Here is a 26,117-nt window from a genome sequence, read left to right on the forward strand (position 1 = left end):
AAATAGGCCGGGCACGGTGGCTTATGCCTGTAATCCCAGCACTTTGGGACTCTGAGGCAGGTGGATCGCCTGAGGTCAGGAGTTTGTGACCAGCTTGGCCAACATGGTGAAACCCTGTCTCTACTAAAAATACAAAAATTAGCCAGGCGTGGTGGCAGGAGCCTGTAATCCCAGCTACTTGGGAGGCTGAGGCAGGAGAATTGCTTGAACCCGGGAGGCAGTGAGCTGAGATCGTGCCACTGCACTCCAGCCTGGGTGACAGAGTGAGACTCCATCTCCAAAAAATAAATAAATAAATAAATAAATAAATAAAATAAAATAAATAAAAATAGAAATAAAAAATAGATGAAATGAAATAAAATGACCGTCTGGCTCCTACCTGGAGAAGGGAATTCAGGAGCACCGTTGGCTGCTAGGAGGCAAGTGCGGTTGGTGCAGATGGCAGTCAGCAACGGCTTGGACCAGAAAGACAGGAGGGCAGGTGGGGAGAGGTGGCTGGATTCCTGATATGGTGTGAAGGCGGAACTGCTGGGATTCATTCACTGATTGGATGTGGGGTGTTCCAGGTTGAATTGCATCCTACAGAATTCACACGCTGAAGTCCTAACCCCCAGTACTGAAGAATGTGACCATATTTAGAGATATGGTCTTTAAAGAGGTAATTAAGGTTAACTGAGGTCACTGGGGTGGAACTAATTTCATCTGAGGAAACAATGGGTTTGGGTACAATCGGGGAATGGGGTCACAACCTAGAAACCAAACAGAACTCTGGGACTCTGTATCTCTTAGGGAAATTGCCAGAGCCCTGCCCTCCAGGCCTGTCCTTATTCATGGGGATCTGAGAAGAAGAGATTAGGACCCACACATGCACAGAGGAGACCCTGTAAGGACACAAGGAGAAGACAGCCATCTACAAGCCAAGAAGAAAGGCCTTGGGAGAAACCAGCCCTGCCCACACCTTGGTCTGGACTTCCAGCTGATTCTTGGATGAGCTGGTCCTTAGGCGCGGAGGCAGGACTGTGAGAAAATAAATTTGTTTTTAATTCACCTGGTCTATGGTATTTTGTTGTGGGAGTCCAAGTAGACTAATACATGGGGTTTGAGAGAGAAGAAGCAAGGATGATGTGCAGGAGTTGGATCTGTTTGCAATCATGGTTAGGAAAGTTCATTTCCTTCAAGATGCCCAGAAGCACCAAGAGAGATTGTCCCGCTGGGTTTCACTCAGAAGAGTTTTCCAGTCCACTACACACCACTGACAGAGCCAGAACACAGTGGGACAAGAGTGAGACACAGGCATGTGCAGTCACAAAAGGAGAATCGGCTCCACGCCCAGTGTGATCACCTTTTGGTGCCCACACCATAATGAGCTCTGGGCTGACGTTCCTGTTGGCCCAGAGGTCCCCCTTCCTCCCCTTCCTGAATCTCTTTTGTTCTGATCTAACCTGCACGCCCCCAGGCCAATGGATTTCAGTACAGCTGGGGAAGGGAGTTGCTAGGATTTCTAGCAATCTAGAAACAAAACAGTGTTCTGGGACTCTGTACTTCTCAGTGAAACTGCCAGAGCTCTGCCCTCCAGGCCTGTCCTTATTCATGGGGACTCCAGAGAGACTCACTTGAACTTCTGACCCATTCCCCTGCTGCTCACCCTGCCAGCCCCTGGCCTGGCTGTAGCCACAGTTCCCACCATCACCTATATCTGGAAACTCTAATTCCTCATCCACAACACTATCACGGTCACCCTGTGGAAGTGAGGAGGCTTGCCCAGCCTCCAGACATCCAACAGGGTTTTTTCCTACTCTTTCCAGTTCTCTTATATTTCTGACTCCTTATTAGAAAGGGTTCTTCCATGCCCAGAGCCTCCGCTGGAAGGCAGTTTGAGTCTCACTGGCTGAGCTGCAGTCGGAGTCAGCCCTGGCCCTGCCATGCATCTGCGCCCATCAAGCTCTTTTCCCTGCAGGCTTTGCCCCTTCTTCATCTGGAACACTGTTCCCTATTGCAATTTTCATGAGCAAAGTGGATTTATGGATCTGTTTATCTATGTCAGGGGTCAACAAACTATGCCCTGCCACCTATTTTTGTAAATAAAGTTTTATTGGAACACAGCCACACATTCATTTTGCCATAGGCTGCTTTCATAGTACAATGGCAGAGAAGAGTAGTTGGTACAGAGACCATATGGCCTGCCAAGATGAAAATATTTACTATCTAGCTCTTTGCAGAGAGTTTGCCAATCTCTGTGACGGAGTTAGATTGGGTAACTCTCACAAAATGGATAAGAGGATTAAAAAGACTACTGCAGAAATAAGTAAGTAAGTAAATAAATCCACAGTGGACTGACAATAATATTAACATCACAATAAAAAAGGACAACAAGAAAATAGTAGGACTGATATTCTTCCACCCACAGTACAAACTGCTTGTCACATAAAACAATTATCCTCTAACTAGATCTATCAAGAAGTTGGGAGAGAGATTGGGTGAGTGAGAGAGATGGAAGGGGGAGAGGAAGAGGGGAGGAAAAATAAACAAATTAAATAAATAAATATACAAATAAACAAATAGTGGCATTGAGCTACAAGTGACATGCTTAGCATGTCATTTTCCCCTTTAATGATCATTTATCCAGCAATTTTATGGTCAAGCACTATTTTTAGGGTTCCACATGCATTAACTGATTCAGTCCTCAAAACAACCCCAAGAGGTAGGCACTATTTATAATTGTCCCCATTTTATAGATGAAGAAACTGAGGTCGAATAATCTGGCTGAGCTTACACAGCTAGTAAGTGGTGGGGCTGGACTTGAATCCAAGCAGTTCGACTCCAGGGTCTGTGCTCTTAAACTCTACATTATACTGCTTTTGATCAAGAATACAAAGTGGCTGGGCACGGTGACTCACCTGTAATCCCAGCACTTTGGGAGGCTGAGGCAGGTGAATCACGAGGTCAAGAGTTCAAGACCAGCCTGGCCAAGATGGTGAAACCCCATCTCTACTAAAACTACAAAAAAAAAAAAAAAAAAAAAAAAAAAAAGCCGGGCGTGATGGCAGGTGCCTGTAATCCCAGCTACTTGGGAGGCTGAGGCAGAGAATTGCTTGAACCCAGGACGTGGAGGTTGCAGTGAGCTGAGATCGTGCCACTGCTCTGTTGCCTGGGCAACAGAGCAAGACTCCATCTCAAAAAAAAAAAAAAAAAAAGAAGAAGAAAACAAAGACAGAAGTAAACCCTAAAATGTTTGAAGAGTGGTGCCATGGGCAGCCCTTTTGGCATGACTTTGCATCCTAACTACCAACCTTATCCTAAACTCTGGTGCAAGGTGAAGGAATTCACGTAGCTCTCTTTTAAAGGAGCTTTGAGGTTTTTGTTTGTTTGTTTGTTTGTTTTTCAAGACACATATCCAGGATAAATCCAGCAAACTTAGAAAGTAGCAGTGAAATAGGTCCTTGGGGATGGCATCCCATTGAGGTATCTCCTGCCATTTCAGTGAGTTGTGAAGCACTGGTTAGCAGGCGTCATGGCTCTGAGTACCTAGGACAGCACTCCTCTGCGAAGAGCCCAGGCTCCTGGAGAGGTTGAGGGTCTCTGGTATGGTTCTTGGTGGAGAGTCAGCATCCTTTACCCATCCTCCTGTGGGGCAGATCGAGGTCCCACCTGTACTTGGCTGAAAGGAAGCACATTCCCAAGCCTCCTAAAGGCACATTTGACCTTGATTTCCTCTGAGCTTCCTCACCAGATGAACTGGTGTTGTGTAAGGAGCACTGTATTGAGAGTCAGGACAATGGGTTATGTCTTTGCGAAGGCTTCTGACCTCTCCAGTCCTCAGTTTCTTTATTTGTAACATGAGTGACCTTAGCTAGATGGTCCTCAAAGAGCTCTTTACAGGTTAGAAATGCTCTGATCCTGTATTTAATGAAATGGAGAAAATATTCATGCCATATTCATTTGTGGGGAAAAAATCCTTTGCAAAACATGAATTTGACTCTTGTAATTTTTGTTTTAAAAAACACATGTAGCAGAATGAAGGTATCTGTTCTTCCCATCCCCACTCTGCTGCTGAGCAGAGGATCTTTTAGCCATAGAATTCACTAGGATTCTTTGTCAGACAGGACTCTATTCCAAGGAATGGGAGCACTGCCATCATCCTCCTGGAATGGAGTCAGGGATGCCCCCCAGGACACTGGACCCCAATGGGCAAAGGTTCTCAGTAGCTTCAACCTGAAAGAGGACCCTGAGGGCAGAAGGGACCCTGAAGGGAGGGGAGTGGGATAGGAAGGGAAGGGACAACATTCAAGGTAGGCCCTGTGTCAACTACAATTCAACCCTGTGAGTGCTGTAAGGAATCAAAGACATATGAAGTAAAGATCCTCTACACACAAGGAAGTCACCACCCAGCTGGCATCAAAAGCCATATTGATGAAAGACGACGAGAAGGAAGAGATGCATTGTTAGTGTTGCGGGGAGCACAGTGGATTGGGGCAGGTGGCCTGGATCCTGTCTCTGGCCAATCACTGCTGGAGGGAAGCCACTCTGCATCCCTGGGCCCCAGTTTCCTCATATGGAAGTGAGGCATTAAACTCAATTTCAAAAGTACCTTCCGCTTCTGAGATTCTGGAGTGGATGGTTTGTTGAAGGAGGACTGAGCGTGGGCACCCGGAATTGTGTCATTTGATGAATGAGTCAGACTAGGGGTGTCAGAAAAATAATGTCTTCACAATCAACACAATGGGATAGGCAATTAAGAAACACTTTGCCGATGGCTTGAGTGTCTGTTCCACTCAGAGGATACATTCCCGAAGAGGGATGGGATGACTCATCAGGCGGCTGTAACCTGATGAAACAGAGCTATCCAATTTCCTCGCTCCAATTCCAGGCAACCAAATTATCTTAATATGGTTTTCCAAAGCATTTTCCCCAGGCAAGAGGAGGGACAGACATGAGTTTCCAGACTAAGCAGCAATTGAAAATTGACATTTTTTTATAGGAGTAAAATTATATCACATACGAGAAATGACTGAAATTTTATATGAAGTAGCATTCAAATGCAAAGGGTGTCATCATTAGTAATATCACCATTGGTTATTATTCTCATGCTGATTTAGTCAGCCTTTGAACCAGTTTTTCATTTTTTTTTTTTTTTTTTTTTGAGCTGGTAAATCCTGGGTGACTTGGTAAGTATAGAAATTCTGGATCTGCAAAGCTGATCAAAGATGAAAATTACTGATATTTAGAAAGTACTTTCACATACAGTTATCTCAGTAGTTCTAGAGAGAGGAAATATTATTTTCCCCAGTCTGTAGTTCTGGAAGGCTCAGAGAGATTAGGTGACTTATCCAGAATAATAGAGCTCATCAGGGTTTGGGCTGGCAGTGAAACCCAGGTGGTCAAGTCCAAATCCAACTCACAGTGTTGCTGCTTCTTAAGCAAGTGAATATCCACCAATCCAGCACACCCCCTCACACATATACTCACAAACATTTACTATGCAAGATCCGTGCCCAGTGGGACAGCTGCAGGAGGGATCAGAAGCTGAGGCAGAGAAAAAACTGAAATGCCAGTATATTCTGGAGATCATAGAACCGTGTCTCTTTCCCTCTTCAAATGCTGCTAAAAGCACGTAGAGTCTTTCTGGACAGCCGTCCCATGGCTCAATCTTTTAGGCTTCCCTTAGTCCCTGGACTCAGGCTGCATCTGCTCATGGTGGGTGTAGAAAGCTCCCATTCTGCTTAGATGGAGTCTCTGGGATGTCAGGCATACCCCTGCTGCCTGCATCTACCTCCTCTTCTGTCTGGTTGTTTCTGCTGAGGGTGGCTAGGGACCCTCAACTGAGATGGCCCCCCACAACAGCACTGTTGGACCTAACACACCCTGGGTTCCCAGCATCTCAGCCACTGGAGCTGCCAGTCTCAAATTACCGGAGGGGAGGGAGGGCAGGCCTGGATCTCAGGATCTCGGTCCTGCGTGCAAAGCAAGCCTGAGCTCTCCCGCCATAAGGCTGCGGCGGTGTGGGCTCCTTGTGCCCAGATCCTTCGTATTCATAGGGGGAAGCGGAAGACCACTCTGCCTGACTGAGACTTTATTATAGAGGCTCAGGAAAAAGATGAACTGGTTCCATTCCTGCATCTCCTTTTGCTGGATTTACTTTGCTGCTTCCAGACTGAGAGGTGAGAGGCTGGTGACATGTAACCCATCTTGTCTCATCTGGGGCTATTGCTTTGGTGGGAGGTGGGGCAGCGCAGGGAAGACAAAACAGATGATTCAACCGCACAGAAGTGTTCCGTGCTTCCTACTGACTCTGATCTTGGTAGGGCATGCCAGAAAAACAACTCATCCATCCACCCAAAGCTTGTCCCTCGCCAGTGTTGGGCCATCCCCCATTTTAGACTTCAGTCCTGTGTTGTTTGTCTTGAAATACACACAACACTCTGAATGTTAATCCAGATCCCTCTTGTTGAGTAGCTGCAGAGACGGCAGATGGAAAATATGCTAAGAAGTTGTTTAATGACCTTTTTGAAGATTATTCCAATGCTCTTCGTCCGGTGGAAGATACAGATAAAGTCCTGAATGTCACCCTGCAGATTACGCTCTCTCAGATTAAGGATATGGTGAGTAACACACGGTGCTGACTCTGTGGAATGATTCTTAGAGGATAAACAACCACGCTTTCTGAAGAGAATGTCTTAACTGGGAATTTGAGAGGGAATGATAGCTCTGTAAGCAAGCTGGTGGGAGAAGAGAACACCGGGAAAAGGAAGCTTTTACAAAACTAATTAATTTCATGAAATGTTATCTAATCCTGGTCATTAACTGTAACAGTCTTAGATAATCTAAAGAAAGATGGGGTTACATACTGTATGCAGCCATTTATATAAAATGTCCAAAATAGGTAAATCCATAGAGACAGAAAACGGCATAGAGGTTGCCAGGGTCTGTGGGGAGGAAGGGGAAAATGGCCAGTGAGTTCTTAATGATTACGGCATTTCTTTTCGGGGGGAAGAAATGATCTTGAATTAGGCAGTGGTGATGGTTGCACAACATTGTGAATATATTGGATGCCAGTGCATTGTTTCCTTCGAAAATGATTAAAATGGTGAGTTTTAATGTGAATTTGATCTTAATTTTTTTTTTTTTTTTGAGACGGAGTCTTGCTGTCACCTACGCTGGAGTGCAGTGGCACAATCTCCGCCCACTGCAAGCTCTGCCTCCTGAGTTCACGCCATTCTCCTGCCTCAGCCTCCTGAGTAGCTGAGACTACAGGCGCCCGCAACCACATCTGGCTAATTTTTTTTGTATTTTTAGTAGAGACGGGGTTTTACCATGTTAGCCAGGAAGGTCTCAATCTCCTGACCTCATGATTCGCCCACCTCGGCCTCCCAAAGTGCTGGGATAACAGGCATGAGCCACCGCGCCCGGCCAATCTGAATTTTTTAAAAAAGGTAGTATTTCAAGATGGCATAGCTTATTAGTGCTTATCTATGTTTAATTACACAATGTTATGAAACTTGAAAGATTTTCCTTCCGCACGTTGTTATTTCCTGACTTTTGCTTTCAAGTACATCAGTCATTGATCAATTTTCAGGAAATATAGGCAGTTGATCCATGCAAAGATATCAAGACTAAAATATTTGTCCACTTTACATTCTGAACACTAAATCTAGGAGGAAAAAAAATATGATCTTGGCAGTCAATCAAGGGGATAGAATAAATAAAGAATAAAGCTCTCACTTACTTATTGAAAATTGATGAGTGTTTGTGAAATTCCTATTGTGAAGAACAAGTGTCCTATCAATGGAAGACATTTCAAGTGTCTGCTAGGTAAAGTGACATCTGGATTCATTGTGTAGGATGAAAGAAATCAAATTCTGACTGCCTATTTGTGGATCCGCCAAATCTGGCACGATGCCTATCTCACGTGGGACCGAGATCAGTACGATGGCCTAGACTCCATCAGGATCCCCAGTGACCTCGTGTGGAGGCCGGACATCGTCTTATATAACAAGTAAGTGCAGCTCAGAACTGAGGCTTTTCGGGCATGAACGTGTTGATTTCATAGAATTTAAACATAATGAAAAAGGAATGTTTAAAACATGCATGAAATTAAATATTAATTCATGTTCCTAGGACTTACTGAAATAACGGTCATAGAATCTTGGATCAGGAAATAATATGTCACAAAAGCTTAGAGCTGGAAGGAAACCATCCATCTACATGCCCCTTTTTCAGGTGGGAAAGTGGAGGCTGCACTAGTTTGCTAGGGCTAACTTTGCCATAACAGAGTAGCACAAATTAGGTGACTTAACAAAAACGTGTTGTCTCACAGTTCTGGAGTTGAGATGCCTGAGATGAAGGTGATGACAGCGTGGTTTCCTCTGAGGGCAGTGAGGGAGGATCTGTATCAGGCCTCTCTTCCAGCTAATGGTGGTTTGCCGGCAGTCTTTGGTGTTCCTAGCATTGTAGAAGCGTCACTCTGAGCTCTGCCTTCATCTTCACATGGCATTCTCCTGTGTGTTCCCTGTGTCCAAATTTCCCCTTTCTATAAGGACACCAGCCCTATTGGATTAGATGCCCACCCTACTCCACCCTACTTCATCTTAACCTAACTAATTACATCTTCCATGATGCTATTCTCAAATCCAGTCACATTCCGAGTGTTGGGGGCTAAGACTTCAATATGTGAATTTTTCAGGGACACAATTCAACCCTTAACAGTGACACTCACCATCCAAGATCATGTATCAATAACTAATTAAACCGGAATGGGCCATCTAGAAACTGACCTGTGGATTTGGGGCTTTGTGTGCAGTGGAGGATGAACCAGTTTACAGGATACAAAGTGACATTTTCCCAGTCTCAGAGCAAGGGGCCTTGTATAACGGGTAGGTAAGGTTTATGTTTCGAAAGCTGTAAGGTGCATATGAATCGCCCAGGGAGTTTGTTAAAATACAGATTGTGATCCCGTGGGTGTGGGGCGGGCCTGTGATTCTGCATTTCTACAAGCTCCAGAAGACGTGGACACTGTGGATCCATGGGCTGCATTTTGAGAAAAATACCAGATCTCTGCTCACAGTTCAAGCTCAGTGGCCCTGCCTGTTGTTGAAAGAGCTTCTCTCTCTTTTTATTCTGGAACCCAAGTTTCTGTGGGTGGGAAAAGTTCCTCTGTGGCTCAGAACTATGTGAATGAGGGGCAGCTCAGGGGGCTCCCCTGGGTGGAGGCTTCCAGTGGGCATGGATTTCCTTTAAGGAAGCAACATGGGTGGGTTGCAGCCTGGATTTTAGTCTCACTCCTTACTCAGAGAGCTCATCTAAGGGTCATGACCTCTGGAATCATAGCCCTGTTCTTTCTGTCCATTCCCCACTCTGAGTGGCCAGAGGAATCGTCTGTATCCCTTCCCAAGGAAGATAATTGGAAGATAACATTCAAATACTGGGCTTTATTCCTCCAGTTTACCCTCCCTCCCCATGCTCACTCTCTCTGTCTCTGTCTCTCTCTCTCTCACACACACACACACACACACACACACAGAGCAAGGAAACAAGCCACATTGTCCATTACCACGCTCTTGTCCGCAGAGTGCAGGAGAGTAATGTCTGATAATTTCATTGACACAGCAGGGTGTGAGGACTCACCCCTGTAGTCCCAGCACTTTGGGAGGCCAAGGCAGGTGGATCACCTGAGGTCAGGAGTTCGAGACCAACCTTGCTAACATGGTGAAATCCCGTCTTTACTAAAAATACAAAAATCAGCTGGGTGTGGTGGCGGGTGCCTGTAATCCCAGCTACTTGGGAGGCTGAGGCAGGAAACTCACTTAAACCCGGGAGGCAGGGGTTGCAATGAACCAAGATTGCACCACTGCACTCCAGCCTGGGGGACAAGAGTGAGACTCCATCTCAAAAAAAAAAAAAGAAAAAGAAAGATAATTTCATTGACACAGATGATCTCTTATAGCATTCTGTAAGTTCTTTTTTTTTTTTTTAAGACGGGTTCTGGGGGCCAGGCACGGTGGCTCACGCCTGTAATCCCAGCACTTTGGGAGGCCGAGGGGGGCGGATCATGAGGTCAGGAGATCGAGACCATCCTGGCTAACATGGTGAAACCCCATCTCTACTAAAAATACAAAAAAATTAGCTGGGTGTGGTGGCGGGCGCCGGGAGGCTGAGGCAGAAGAATGGCGTGAACCCAGGAGGCAGAGCTTGCAGTGAGCAAGATCGCGCCACTGTACTCCAGGCTGGGTGACAGAGCCAGACTCTGTCTCAAAAAAAAAAAAAAAGACGGGGTCTCACTGCTGTCGCCCATGCTAGAGTGCAGTGGTGTGATCATGGCTCACTACAGCCTCAACTTCCTGGGCTCAGGTTATTCTCCCACCTCAGCCTCCTGAGCAGCTGGGACTACAGGTGCATGCTACCATGCCCAGCTATTTTTTTTTTAATTTTTAGTAGAGATAGAGTCTCATCATATTGCCCAGGCTGGTTTCGAACTCCTGGGCTCAAGCGATCCACCCAGCTCAGCCTCCCAAAGTGTTGGGATTACAGGCACGAGCTGCTGTGCCCGGCCAGCATTCTGTAAGTTGTAAAAATTCTCTCTGGAAGTCAAACAGAACGGTGGTCCTCCTCTCCCTCCTGTTTTGATTGGCTGAGGCGGTGACCTTGTCTTACTGAAATGCTTCTTTGCAAGCTTACAAGGCACCCTAAATTAAGCTGACCCCACTGCTCCCTTATTAGAGAAGCCAGTTATGTACTCATGAGCTCACACAAGCCTACTGTGGCTTTGGTCGGTTCTGTCCTCATTCTCCCTTCCCCACTCCCCACCCCTTTACACAGAGCCTTTCACCACACTGATTTATCGTCTCCTTTTTGTTCCTCTGGTTGACTCTTTAATCATCTCTGTGCTCTTGTCATGGGCAATTCTGTTTCTGCTTCTCTCTTCTCCTTTGCCTTCTCCTTCTCAGTAAAACTTCTCAGAGTTTTGCTGTGTACAGGAACCTCTAAATGGAGCTATGGTTGGATGACATCTTCATGCCTTTAACAAATTGAAATGAAAACAGAACAGTGTTACAGGATCAGGCAAAGAAGGGCCCTTAGTCATGGCTATTTCCCTGAGCTTAGTCCTTCTAGCTGAATCCCTGACTCTGTAGAATTTTCTGATGCCAGATACAATATCATTGCTTCTCAGAAGCAGGTACAGAACATCATAGGCAACAAAATGGGCTTCCTGAGTTGTGGCAAGAAGGAGAAATAGGGGTAGGGGGTAGGTGAGTCAGTACAGTGTGATAAAGACACTCAGGCAGGAAGATGCTTAGCATCTAGAGTCACCATTGATGCCCAAATCCATGGGGCTAGACTGGTTAGGGAGTGATCAGGAAGGAGATGGGCCTGGATGCCACTTCACAGAACAATAAAATTTGCTGATGCTTAGTTTGGAAGAGAGAAGACCTTGAAGACTTGATGATGGTTACCTTAGGCAATCAGAGAGAAAGTAAGGTGGAAAAAAGAGAAAAATGTTCCAGAAGACAAACCCAAGATAATCAGTAGAAGCCAAAGGGAAGATAAGCTCTCCAAAAAAAAAAAAAAAAAAAAAAAGAACATTTCCCTAATAACTTCGGCAATGAATTGTCCCAAGAAATAGTGAGCTTTTTAGCAATGTAACATTTCAAGTAGATACTGGCTCTTTCAGTAAATCAGTAGAGAAATAAATGAATTGGGACTCAAAGTTCTGGTGGGAATGTTTAGTATTAGTGTATGGTTAGTATAGTGGCTGGTATAAGAGGCTACAAGGATTCCTGACATTTTTAGATTAGGTAAAATGCGGATTACAGAAATTTTAAATTTGAATTCATTATGGCAGGGTTTTCATGGTCAGGTTTTTTTTTTTTTTTTTGGCAGGGGTGGTGGCAGTGGTTTTCTCTATCACCTAGGCTAGAGTACCCTGGTGTGATCGTAGCTTACTGCAGCCTTGACCTCCTGGACTCAAGTTGAGACAGTATTCTCCTCAATAGGGTCTGGAGACAGGGAGCCTTCACTTCAGCTTCCAGATGGTCACAGATCAAGTCTTCATTGCATGAGGTGTAACTTCACTTCAGCCTCTGATTGGTTGTAGGTCGCATCTTCATTTGCATAGGGTGTAACTTCACTTCCACCTCCAATTGATTGTGGGCCAAGTTTTTATTTACATAGGGTGCAACTAATGGGAAACGTCTAGAGGGTACTTAAACCCCAGAAGATTTTGTAACCAGTGGTCTTGAGCTGCCTACTCAAGCCCACACCCACTCTGTGGAGTGTAGTTTCACTTCAATAAATCTGAGCATTTATTGTTTCTTTTATTGTTCTGTACTTTCTTGCTTTATTTGTGCATTTTGTCCAATTCTTTGTTCAAAATGTCAAGAACGTGGACGACCTGTAGTCGAGACCCTCCATGGGTAACAAAGTGATCCTCTCACTTCAGTCTCCTGAGTAGCTGGGACTACAGGTATGCACTACCACACACAGCTAATTTTTACAAAAATTTTTATAGAGATGAGATCTCACTATATTGCCTGTTGCCCAGGCTGGTCTTGAATTCCTGGGCTCAAGCAATCCTCTTGCCTTGGCCTTCTAAAGTGCTGGGATTACAGGCACAAGCCACCATGCCTGGCCCCAGTGGTTGGATTTTAATGAGCAGTTTTAATGGTTGGATTTTAGACCTGGTGAGGAACTGGGTGCCCTATTGTATTCAAAAGAATTTGTCTAGAATTTAGCTTTAAGGCCAGCTTATGTATCTATCCTTAGCCTTATAAGGTGATTTAGAGAATGGCAAGACTTCCAGAAGAGACTGGAAATAAAGGAGGGGGAGGAGAAACAGGTTTGGAAAAATAAGGATGAATTTGATGTTCAGTTTGGGGAACCAAAGAAACATCCTCACGGAAATGTCCAATAGTGAGATTGCAAAGGCAAATCTGAAACCTGGAGAAATGGTCAGGGCTAATAGAGATGCCAAAAGCCCTTAAAGTCCTATAGAACTACTCATGGAAGGAAAGAAAATGGCTGAGGATAAAGTTGAAAAAACCTCTACATTTAAGGAATTTACAGAGGAAACTTAGAATTAGTGGTTAAAGGGAGAGAAGGAGAAGTGAGAGAGTCATATCATGAAAACCAAGGGAAGAGAGGATGTCTAGGAATAACCCGTAATCCCAATGTTTGGGAAGAGTTGAAGAAGATGAAGACTTAGGAGAAGTCTTGAGATTTGCCTAGTTGTACTTGTCAGAAAGACATCAAAAAGCAGGAGTCAATAAATAAAAGCAAGAGGAAACAGGACAACAGCAGGTATCAGTTACTTTCGAAAGCAGTGTGTGGAAGGAGATGAGAGGTAGAAGGGCCAGGGAGAAAAGGAGTTTGGCAGGAGAGACTCGTGAACAGAGTTGGAAAGTGGCTAGAGGTGCCAGAGAGAAGAAGAGGGACCAAGGGAGGCAAAATCCTGAAGGAGGCATGGGAGGAGAGGACTCACACGACCAGAAGGGAAGTTAGCCAGGAAGAGAGAGAGGGTAACTTCTTTTTGATATGGAAAGGAAGGAAAAGTGAATATGTGAAAGAGACATTGGAGATGGAACGAAGAAGGGATCCTGGGACTGAGTAAACAGACAAGTCTACACTGAGGTTCCAGGCACTCTGGGGACTGAAAACACTGGGCGACTCTCCCTGCTCCCTCATTCACCGGCCTGCTCCTCTCCAGTTCCCAGGAATGGGCTTCTTACAGCCAAGGCTGGGAAAGTCATTTTTGCTCAATTGCAAAACAGCTAAAGTTAGCTCAGTCTTTGATCAGATACAGAAGAGGAGAGGGGGCTGCCTGTATTGGTCTGTTTTCATGTTGCTAATAAAGACATACCCAAGACTGGGTAACTTATAAAGGAAAGAGATATAATGGACTCACAGTTCACATGGCTGGGGAGCCGTCACAATCATGGCTGAAGGTGAATGAGGAGCAAAGTCACATCTTACATGGCGGCAGGCAAGACAGCGTGTGCAGGGGAACTCCCCTTTATAAAACCATCAGATCTCATGAGACTTATTCACTATCACAAGATCAGCACAGGAAAAACCCGCCCCCATGATTCAATTACCTCCCACCATGTCCCTCCTGCAACATGTAGGAATTATGGGAGCAACACTTCCAGATAAGATTTGGGTGGAGACACAGCCAAACCATATCATTGCCTGAAGGCCACTGAGTGCCTGAGGAAAGGGAAGGTAAGAGGAAAGCAATTTAAATATTCCGTGAGGGTTATATTATTAAACATGCCTTCCCAACCTCCACCTTACATTTTGTCCCTGTAATTTTTTCATGTTTTAGTTGAGAACATGAAAACACAGTTAGAAACAGAGGGAAGGGGAAGAATTTAATACATATTGACCACTTACTATGTGTCTGCATGGAGCTGGGGCTTTACAAAGTGTGACAGATAGAATAATGCCCCCCTTAAAAATGTCCACATCCTAATCCCCAAGACCTGTGAAGATTTATCTTACATGGCAAAAGAGACTTTGCAGGTATGATTGAATTAAAGATTTGAGATGGGGGAGGTTATCCTGGTGGGCCTACTGTAAACACAAGGGTCCTTGTAAGAGGGAGATGAGAATAGGCGATGCCACAAAGGAAGCAGAGGTTAGTGATGCAAAGAAGGGGCCCTGAGCCACGGGATGCAGGTGGCTTCTAGAAGGTGGAAAAGGAAAGGCAACAGATCTTCCCCTGGAGTCTCCAGAAGGAATGCAGCCCTGCTCACATTGGTTTTAGGATTTCTGACCTCTAGAATTGTTAAGACGCTAAATTTATGTTGTTTTAAGACATTAGGGGCTGGGCACGGTGGCTCATGCCTGTAATCCCAGCACTTTGGGAGGTTGAGGTGGGTGGGTCACTTGAGGTCAGGAGTTTGAGACCACCCTGGCCAACATGGCGAGATCCCGTCTCTACTAAAAATACAAAAAAATTAGCCAGGTGTGGTGGTGGGAGCCTGTAATCTCAGCTACTCGGGAGGCTGAAGCAGGAGAATTGCTTGAATCCAGGAGATGGAGGTTTCAGTGAGCCAAGATGGCACCACTGCACTCCAGCCTGGGCAACAGAGTGAGATGCCATCTCAAGAAAAAAAAGAAAAAAAAAAAGACATTAGATTTAGGTTTTTGGTAGTTTGCTACAGCAGCAATAGAAATTAATATATATAGTTTGTTTAATATAAAAATTAAAAAGAAGCCTTAAGGTATTATAATGCCCACTTTTACAGGTGAGTGACAGAGATATAACTCACCTAAGGTTATGAAACCTGAATCAGGTTCTGAACTCAAATCTCCATGATATTTTTATGAGAAGTAAATAAGAATTTTAAGACCCAGTCTCTGACCTCAAGGAACAATCTAATAAGCTATATATGTAAAAACTATAATGCAAGATAAAAATGCAAGTCCCTTATAACACAGAAGTGAAGTGCTGTGGTCCTTCAAGGATGGAGAGATATCTGACTGGAGAGGCAGGGAAGGCTTCACAGAGGTGGCCTCTGAGCAGAGTCTTGAAGGATGTGTTAGACTGCTACATGCAGAAGAGGGGGACTATTATGAGTTGAAGAAAGAGTTTGAGTAAGAGAAACTCACAGGGTTTGTTGGGATTTCAGCCTTGATTGGTGGAGTAGGAGTGAAGGAGACCAGCAGAAGGCACACAGCTAGAAAGTGAGGTGGGAATAGATCATGGAATATCTAGAACACTAAACTGAGGAGGTGCAGAAGTATTGTTTGGGCTATAGGAAGCCACTGCAAGTTTTGAGCTGTGATATGATCAAAAATCTAGGGAGACAAACAATAAGATATTGGTCATGAAGTGATTAAATAATAATGTCTTGGCCGGGCGCAGTGGCTTGTACTGGTAATCCCAGCACTTTGGGGAGGATCGTATGAGGCCAGGAGCTCAATATCAGCCTTGGAAACATAGTGAGACATTGTCTCTACAAAAAAAAATATTTTTAATATAATGTATTTAAATTATTCAAGGCCGGTGTGGTGGCTCACACCTGTGATCCCAGCACTTTGGGAGGCCCAGGCAGGTGGATTACCTGAGGTCAGGAGTTTCGGATCAGCCTGGTAAAAATGGTGAAACACTGTTTCTACTAAAAATACAAAAATTAGTTGGGCATGGTGGTGCATGCCTATAATTCCAGCACCTCGGGAGGCTGGGGCAGGAGAATTGCTTAAACCTGGGAGGTGGAGGTTGCAGTGAACCAAGATTGTGCCACTGCACTAAAGCCTGGGCAACAGGGTGATACTCCATCTCAAAAAACAAACAAACAAACAAACAAACAAACAAACAAAAAATGGCCAGGCACGGTGGCTCATTCCTGTAATCCCAGCACTCTGGGAGGTTGAGGCGGGTGGATCACCTGAGGTCAGGAGTTCAAGACCAACCTGGCCAACATGGCGAAACCCTGTCTCTACTAAAAGTACAAAAATTAGCCAGGCGTGGTGGCTGCCACCTGTAATCCCAGCTACTCAGGAGGCTAAGGCAGGAGAATCACTTGAACCCAGGAGGCAGATGTTGCAGTTAACTGAGATGGTGCCACTGTACCCCAGCCTGGGTGACAAGAGTGAGACTCCATCTCAAACAAACAACAACAACAACAAAAACAAAAAAACCCACAACCTACTCCAAAGTAGCTGGGGTGACGTTTTTGGTCAACAGGTTCCCTTGCCCTTTGGCTTGGGGTTGGGTTTGGCCAATGTGGAGCACCAGTGGGCAACTGCAGGGAGAAGAGAGAGTGAGGTTAGCGTATGGATTCCCTCGCTCTTTTCCTGGGAGGTTATCTTTGGCTGGATGTGTCCCCTGAAAGAAAGTCATCAATCCTATCATGGTGACCCTCTTCATGCAAATCTTTCCTTCCAGGTTCTGGTAACTGCACTTTCTCCTCACCTCTTCATGTCCAGGAATGGTTTCTCTGCATTGTATCCATACCTTTGTGAACAGTCCCTTTCTTAAACTCTCCTCAGGTTATCTAATTGGAGTAGGCCATCTATTTCCTACAGGGATCCTGCCCAATGCAATTGTCCTAGCCCCAAACAGATTCTCTCTGATCCCCAGATCTCTCCTCTTGCACTAAGGAAGTAGGATGGGTGAGCAGTGTTCTCAGTCCACGTCTAGTTCTCACTTCTCAGATAGCTAACTGTACACATTTCTCACTGTTACAGGAGGAAGCTTCACACATTTTCAAAAAATTCATTTTGTTATCTTCACAAACACTCACATTAAAGTTCCTCTGGGGTATGGAGTGAACTCAGTCAGACCATTAAAGTTAATATTGTGGCACCCAATTTCTAATGAGTGGAAAAAATAAAAACCTTAAAAACATGCCTGTTCTTTAAAAAATATATATAGACATACATTATTTTATTTTTTGTTGTTGTTATTGTTGTTGAGATGGAGTCTCACTCTGTCACCCAGGCTGGAGTGCAGTGGTGCGATCTCAACTCACTACAACCTCTGCCCCCTGGGTTCAAGTGATTCTCTTGCCTCAGCCTCCCGAGTAGCTGGGACTACGGGCACGTGGCACCACGCCTGGCTAATTTTTGTATTTTTTTAGTAGAGATGGGGTTTTGCCATGTCAGCCAGGCAGGTCTCGGACTCCTGGTCTCAAGTGATCTGCCTTCCTCGGCCTCCCAAAGTGCTGGAATTACAGGTGTGAGCCACCACGCCCAGCCAATATATTTTTTATTTTAATAGCTTTTGAGGTACAAGTATTTTTTAGTTACATGGATGAATTGTATAGTGGTGAAATCTGAGATTTTAGTGTGCTTGTCACCGAGTAGTGTACACTGCGCCCAATATGTAGTTTTTTATCCCTTACCTCCCTTCAAAAACATGCCTGTTCTGACCCAGCACATCCTTTTTCACCAATTTAACTTAAGGAAAGGGTCAGTGGATAAATGTAAAGACTCAGCTACACAGATGTCCACTGCAGCATTGCTTATAAATACAAAAACTGGAACCAACCATAATGTGAAGCCTCAGTAGATTGGTTAAATAACTGTGGTGTATCTAATATAGTGGAATATAATAGAATGCTATTTAGACATGAAAAGAATGTTGTAGAAGAGTATGAACAGGTGACCACGTATTTTTAAAAATTTTGTCTCATCTTTTTTTTTTCCTTTTCTTTTTTTGCAAGTTAACTTTAAATTTGGGGATAATTTTTAGATTTATAGAAAAGTTGCAAAGATAGTGCAGAATTCCCTTATACCCTTCACCCAGTTCCCCCTAATGTTACCTCTTACATAACCATAATATACTTCCCAAAATTAATACAATGTTATTGACTAAACTACTTTATTCAGATTTCACCAGTTTTTCCATGAATGTACTTTTTCTGTTCCAGGATCCAATCCAGAATACCACACCATATTTAGCCAAAATATACTTTGCGGGGAAAAAATTGTAAGGAAGACTACAAAAATATGCATCCAAATGTTAACAGAAATGTACCAATTAAGGCTCTTTGGTTGTAAGCATCAGAAACTGACTTTGGCAACCTTGTGAAATAGGAATTTGTTAGAAGGATGTGGCACATCTCATTGAATTAAAGGAAAAAGTAAACAACCAGCTCTTGGAAAGGACAGAACCAAGGCTGCTCTAGCGTTCAAGACAGGAGGGACTGTCTGTTTTTTTCTGAACAGGGAGCCATCACTAGGGTGATGCTTTTGGCCTCTGGATCACTCTGCTTAAGATCTAAACTCTGGAGAGGGTGAATCTGTTGGACCAAGCCTGGGCCACCCAGCTGGCCTTTGGCCAGGGACACTGGGGCACCTTGACCAACACTTCCTCTGCCTTGCAATGGCAATGGAGAAAGAGTAATTCCCTAGAGAAAAATAGAAATTCTGTACCCCAAAATACAAGGGATAAATATTGATAAAGCAAAATAAGATATATCTGGAATAAGTGACTATCTCTAAAGTTATGGGTGAATGACTTTTTTTTCTCTGAGTTTTCCAAATGTTACAAATAAACATGTACAGCTTTTATAATAGCAATAAAAGCTTATTTTAATATTCTAGTACCTAAAGTTAACAAATCGAGTAAGCAGATTTTAGTATTGACAGGCTTACTTTTTGTCTGTGTGTTCAAATAATTACACCTGGACCAAGAAAGTGGCACTGGGAATAGACAGGAAGGGATAGAGAGCAGAGATGCTTTAAAGGAAGAATCCAAGAGAACTTGGCCCTGACTAGTTACAGGAGATGGAGGAGAAGGACAATTTAGAGTTGATCCCAGACTTCCGAGCCACAGTGACAGGGAAAATGGTGGTCCATTGCCAAAACACTGAAGTGATGGGCACAGTGAGCTGTCTAGGGTAAGGAAGGTGGCAAGTTCTCCTAGCATGCGGCTTTCATTTTCCTCATCTGACCTTCAGGGCTGATGATGAATCTTCAGAGCCTGTGAACACCAATGTGGTCCTGCGGTATGATGGGCTGATCACCTGGGATGCACCGGCCATCACCAAAAGCTCCTGTGTGGTGGATGTCACCTACTTCCCTTTTGACAACCAGCAGTGCAACCTGACTTTTGGTTCCTGGACCTACAATGGCAATCAGGTGGACATATTCAATGCCTTGGACAGCGGAGATCTCTCTGACTTCATTGAAGATGTGGAATGGGAGGTCCACGGCATGCCTGCTGTGAAGAATGTGATCTCCTATGGCTGCTGCTCTGAGCCTTACCCGGATGTCACATTCATCCTCCTTCTGAAGAGGAGGTCCTCGTTCTATATCGTCAACCTCCTCATCCCATGTGTCCTCATATCTTTTCTGGCTCCTCTGAGTTTTTATCTCCCAGCAGCCTCTGGAGAAAAGGTCTCCCTGGGAGTGACCATCCTGTTGGCCATGACTGTATTTCAGCTAATGGTGGCAGAAATCATGCCGGCCTCAGAAAATGTGCCCCTGATAGGTGAGTTCAAGTGCCTTCCACTTCAAGCCCAGCTTTGTAGTGCCTGGGGTCATGCCTTTAAGGTTGTGTGTGTGCCTTTAAACTTGAAAAAATGGAGCCAATTTTGACTCAATACAGACTGTCTCAAATTTTTCTGGTGGTTGCAGTTAGCATCTTTCAATATAGATAAGCCTTTTGGAATCAAAACTGGTCTTATGGTCTCTGGGTTTGCACAAAAGAGCAATGAAAGGCATTATGCTTTAGAGCAGTAGTTCTCAAAGTGGTGGTCCCCAGATGTACAGCATCGGCATCACCTGGGAACTTATAGAAAACCTCAGGGCCCACCCAAAGCCTACTGAATCAGAAGTTCTGGAGATAAGGCCCTGGCATCCTGTTTTAACAAGCCTTCTGGGTGATTCTGATGCATTTTCTGTTGAAGTCTGAAATCCACTGACCCAGAGGTTAAGACCTGATTTTGAAGTCAAAGAAAACTGCATTTGAACGCTGACTTCACTGTTCACTCCTTGATCAAACTTAGGCAAGTTACTTGTTCTCTTAGTCTCTGCTTCATCATCTGGAAAATTTGTGTGATTGCTTCCTTCTGTGTCATTGCTTAGTGCACACCCTGGCATATGGTAAGTACTGAGTAAACAGTGACTACTGTTATCATTTCATGTGACAAGGGCTTTCTTCTTGGGAAGAGTGGCAAACATGGCAGAAAGATGTGCTTTTTAAGCCTGACGTCTACCCTTAGCAGAAAAACCTCATCTTTACTGGGTATAATAGCAGTGGGAGAGTGTATTAAAATGCAAGTTCCTACACCCACAGAGTTTGATTTAGCAACTTTGCCAAGATTTGGGAATCTGAGGTGATTCCAAAGCAGACTGCATTTTCAAAAATCTGCAGTAATGAAATGTCCCTCCAAGGGTTGGAGTGCAGACTGAGGATACCACCCCTGCCTCCCCTATCCTTGCCTAGCTTGTTCTGAGGGCTTTCCTATCCCCTTTAACATCTACTTTCTGCCTCCAAGGATACCCTTGAGATCCAACACCTCCATATCAAGGACTTGCTGCTGTAACAGATGCTTACCAGAATCAAGCTAGACCTAAGTTTGAGTTCCTTAAAGTAAGCAATAATGAGAAATTTTAGAACACCAACGAACTTAGAGTCCAATATCAAGAGATGTTGCCTTGCCCTTTTACTCTTTACTGAGTCCAATTACCCAGTATTGAGATGATACTACAGTGGCTTCTCCATTTGGAGATATCTTCCTTTTTATGTCTCTCTTTGCAAAATACATACACACACACACACACACACACACACACACACACACACACCCCTCTTTTTCAGAGTTAAACACAGAAGGCTTTTCCCCCTCTAATAAAAAGGAGATGTATTGGCATTTTATTACCTCTCCTGAGGCAGAAATGATTGGCAGTGATGACAGCCGATCATAGCCCTGTTTGAGGAAAGATCATGGGGCAGTCCCATTCTCTTCTTGGGTAGTGACATTATATAGCAAGCTGGCACAATTTCTAAAGACAGATATCTCACAGGAATTGCTTGTTCTGTTTTTATGATAATATGAAATTTATCTTTTTAAAATTAAATTAAATTTGTATTTTTACATTTTATTTTAATTTATTTTTATTATTTAAAAATGAAGGCTGGGCTTGGTAGCTCACGCCTGTAATCCTAGCACTTTGGGAGGCCGAGGCAGGCAGATCACCTGAGGTCAGGAGTTCAAGACCAGCCTGGCCAACATGGTGAGACCCCATCTCTATAAAAAGAATTAGCTGGGCATGGTGGTGCATGCCTGTAATCCCAGCTACTTAGGAGGCTGAGACAGGAGAATCACTTGAACACAGGAAGTGAAGGTTGCAGTGAGCCAAGATTGCACCACTGCACTCCAACCTCGGGACAGTGTGAGACTTTGTCTCAAAAAAAAAAAGGAAAAAAATAAGAAAGATAGGGTCTCACTGTGTTGGCTAGGCTGGTCTTGAACTCCTGGGCTCAAGTGATCCTCCCACTGCGGCCTCCCAAAGTGCTGGGATTACAGGTGTGAGCCACTGCAACTGGCTGAAATTTATCTTTTTAGGAAAAGTGCACACAGATCTTGAGAACATTTATTTAACAATTATAATTTGTTATTCATAGTACCCATGGAGTGTGCTCACAATATTATAGAAGTATGTTTAAGTTTTCTGCATCAAATGTAGCCCTTGATATAGGTTTCTGGCCCATGGCCTTTACCATTTTAAGAAAGGTCTCATATATTAACTCAGAGTTTTTGACAAATAATAAATAGATGATAAACATTATCAAATACTTTGTCTTCATCTATTAAGATAATCATGTGAGTTTTCTTTTACTCATCAACGTCGTGAATTACATCAGTAAGTTTTCTGATGCTGAACTCTTTTGTATAACTGGACCAAACTCCTTTCTTATGATACATTATCCTTTTAAGACACTGTTGGATTCAGTTAGCTAATATTTTGTAGAGCTTTCTCAAATATGTCGATTAGTGAAATGGCTTTAATATTTCTTTTCTTGTCACTTTTGGAATTAAGGTCAAATCGACTTCACAAAATGAACTGGGCATTTTCCCTCTTTTTCTATTTCTGGAACAAGTTGCATAAGATGGGAACTATTTGTTCCTTGAAAGTTTGGTAAAACTCACCTATAAATTATTTTTGGTCCTGGAACCTTTGGTAGGGGGATGGTATTTGATTGATTCCCATTTCTATTAAAGTGTTCTTTATTCTTGCACTAATTTTGACATCTAACATTTTTCCAGCAGTTTCATCTAGATTATCAAATATGTTATTATACAGCTATTTTTATTTTTTGAGACATAGTCTAGCTCTGTTGCCCAGACTGGAGTGCAGTGGCATAATCTCGGCTCACTGCAACCTCTGCCTCCTGGACTCAAGTGATTCTTCTGCCTCAGCCTCCCGAGTAGCTGGGATTACAGGCACGTGCCACCACACCCAGCTAATGTTTTTTATGTTTTTAGTAGAGACGGGTTTCACCATGTTGGCCAGGCTGGTCTCCAACTCCTGACCTCAAGTGATCCACCCACCTCGGCCTCCCAAAGTGCTGGGATAACAGGTGTGAGCCACCGCGCCCGACTATACGGTTATTTATAATATTATACTATTTTATAAGTCTTTTCCATCTTCTCTCTCTCTCTTTCCCTTTCTCTATTTCTCTCTCTATCCTGTAAGTGGTCTTATCAAAGGTTTATTAATTTTATTACTCTTTTCAAAAGTTTGCTTTTGGTTTTATTCATCTTCTTGGCTTTTTGTTCTATATTTCATAAATTTGTAGCTTTATCTTAATTGTTTCCTTCCTTAATTTCACTTTTTCATCAACATGTGCTTTATATAATCACATTTTGAAGACTAATAGGGATACAGTCTCCTTTCTTACCCAATAGTAATTGGCTTTCATATTAATGAGGTCTGAAGACAAATTCTGAGAACTGGTCAAGTTCATTAATTGTTTGTTCTTTGAGTGTGGAAAAATTTTTCACCTCATGATCTCAGCAAACATTTCCAAACTTTTTAATTTTGAGCCAGGAACAGTGCTGAGAACTTCACATGTATCATCTCAATTACGCCTCTTCATATTCCTGCGAGTTAGATATTATTATTACACCCACCACTTTACAGAGTAGGAAACTGAGGCTTAGCAGGATTATATGCCTTGCTGAAAGCCGAAAGTCTAGGGAGTGATAAAGCTGGGATTTGAATCCAGGAAGTCAGATTCAAAAGTCTATACTATAGCCCGGCGTGGTGGCTCACGCCTATAATCCTAGCATTTTGGGAGGCCGGGGTAGGTAGATCACTCGAGGTCAGGAGTTCGAGACCAGCCTGGCCAAGATGGCGAAACCCTCTCTCTACTAAAAATACAAAAATTAGCTGGGCGTAGTGGTGGGCACCTGTAATCCCAGCTACTTGGGAGGCTGAGGCAGGAGAATCGCTTGAACCTGGGAGCCAGAGGTTGCAGTGAGCTGAGATTGCACCACTGCACTCCAGCGTGGGCGACAGAGCGAGACTCTGTCTCAAAAAAAAAAAAAAAAAGTTTATACTAGTAACCACTAGGGTATAACACCTCCTTAGAAAGGGTGTTTGATTCTTTTTAAGCCAAATACAGTCATGTGCCTCATAACAATGTTTTGGTAAATGACAGACCGTGTATACAACAATGGTCCCTTAAGATTATAATGTCAATTTTTCTTTATCTTTTCTATGTTTAGATATGTTTAGATACACAAATATTTACCATTTGATAATCATGTGTACAATTGCCTGCGGTATTCAATACAGTAACATGCTGCACAGGTTTGTAGCCTAGAAGCAACAGGCTATACCGTTCAACCTAGGTTTGTAGAAGGCTAGACCATCTAGGTTTGTGTACGTACACTCTATGATGTTCACACAACAGCAAAATCACCTAATGACTAATACCTTTCTCAGAATGTATCCCTGTTGTTAAGTGGCTCGTGGCTGTATGAGGACCATTTTAAAGCAAATTCAGTTACTGTTGCTATTTTAATTCCAGGTAAATACTACATAGCCACGATGGCCCTGATCACAGCCTCCACTGCCTTGACCATCATGGTGATGAATATCCACTTCTGTGGGGCTGAGGCCCGGCCGGTGCCACACTGGGCCAGGGTGGTCATCCTGAAATACATGTCCAGGGTCTTGTTTGTCTATGATGTGGGTGAAAGCTGCCTCAGCCTGCACCACGGTAGAGAGCGAGACCACCTCACGAAAGTTTATAGCAAACTCCCAGAGTCTAACCTGAAAATAGCCAGGAACAAAGACCTTTCCAGAAAGAAGGACATGAACAAACGCTTAAAGAACGACCTGGGCTGCCAGGGTAAGAACCCTCAGGAGGCCGAGAGTTACTGTGCACAGTACAAAGTGCTGACGAGGAATATTGAGTACATCGCCAAGTGCCTCAAAGACCACAAGGCCACCAATTCCAAGGGGAGTGAGTGGAAGAAGGTGGCGAAAGTCATAGACCGATTCTTCATGTGGATTTTTTTCATTATGGTGTTTGTGATGACTATTTTGATCACAGCAAGAGCGGATTAGTCACAGATATTGGCTTTGCTATCTGGGTAGAAATTAATACAATTCCCTGTGATCTATTCCAATGTTCTTCCAAGATTTTTGTTCATCTATAATTTAGGGGTTATGTTGTCTGTGCTTTTTATTTTTAGCTTCAAATCAATGTCGAAGCTATCTGCTCTGTTAAATTAAGCAAAAGATCCAAAATTTCAAGGGTAGGAAGATGGAAGAAATAGGGAAAGAGCCCTTTTATAGCCCATCATAGTGGTGGGTGACTGACCTCTAGTTTATATAATTACTTACCTCCTTGGCAGTACAGATAACAAAATACACTTTACTGGTAAAATTTAAAACAAAAAAGGCAAAACAAACCAAACTCATTTTCCCCTTAGTTCCCATTAAAACATGCTTTTGAAAAAGGAAATAGTCATATATATATCAGTATGATTTAAGTCTCAATGGTACCTTATTCAGGCATAGTGCATTTGAAGTCATATCTCAAATAGTGGAATAAAAGGTTTTGTCCCATGTAAAGAAAGTCTAAGCATCAGCTGTTTAACGGGGAAAAGAGCTTTCTTCATAATGGTGATGTCGTATATGTTGGTTATGTTTTATATAAACCCAAAAGATGAAGTCATTCCTGCATTTACCCTTGATTAAAATACGATAGATGAAGTTGTTCCTGCATTTAGTCTTGTATTAAAATAAGGTGATTAGCAAGCTGGGCTCATCCATTCATTCATTGAACTTTTCACCAAACATGGATTATGTTTTTCCTACATGTAATAAAAGCGACATGATTCACATTTCCATTGGGTGTCACAGCAATTCTTATGCACAAGCCTGATCACTTTGATCCTCACAATGACTCTGTGAGTTGGGGAGGCGAGTGCTACTATTCTTTCTCAGAGAAAGAAACTGTGGCTTAAAAGGTGGGTGTAAGTGACCTGCCTCCTTAACATCCAACACGGTGTAAGTGGAGCTGGGACTCCCCCCTCAGCACTGGGACTCGGAGTTGGGCTACATCTGCTAAAGCCACCCTGCTTTTGGCCATGACAAATTATGATTTAGCACAGGAGAGACTGAGAGATTCTTGTTCTTAATTCTGAACTTTC

General features: G+C 43.6%; 1 protein-coding gene across 1 annotated transcript in view; it reads left to right on the forward strand.

The window, feature by feature from the left end:
• CHRNA9 (cholinergic receptor nicotinic alpha 9 subunit) overlaps positions 1-25,722 on the forward strand; it is a 28,239-nt gene extending 2,517 nt beyond the window's left edge. Inside the window, exons 2-6 of the mRNA XM_054485221.1 lie at positions 6,036-6,158; positions 6,454-6,599; positions 7,839-7,993; positions 19,401-19,933; positions 24,485-25,722. Of these exons, the coding sequence (XP_054341196.1) occupies positions 6,095-6,158; positions 6,454-6,599; positions 7,839-7,993; positions 19,401-19,933; positions 24,485-25,026 (1,440 nt within the window). The 5' untranslated portion in view covers positions 6,036-6,094 and the 3' untranslated portion in view covers positions 25,027-25,722. The remainder of the gene's footprint in view (positions 1-6,035; positions 6,159-6,453; positions 6,600-7,838; positions 7,994-19,400; positions 19,934-24,484) is intronic.
• Positions 25,723-26,117: the final 395 nt, after the last annotated feature.

This window comes from Pongo pygmaeus, chromosome 3 (assembly GCF_028885625.2).
Source record: "Pongo pygmaeus isolate AG05252 chromosome 3, NHGRI_mPonPyg2-v2.0_pri, whole genome shotgun sequence".
Lineage (NCBI taxonomy): Eukaryota > Metazoa > Chordata > Mammalia > Primates > Hominidae > Pongo > Pongo pygmaeus.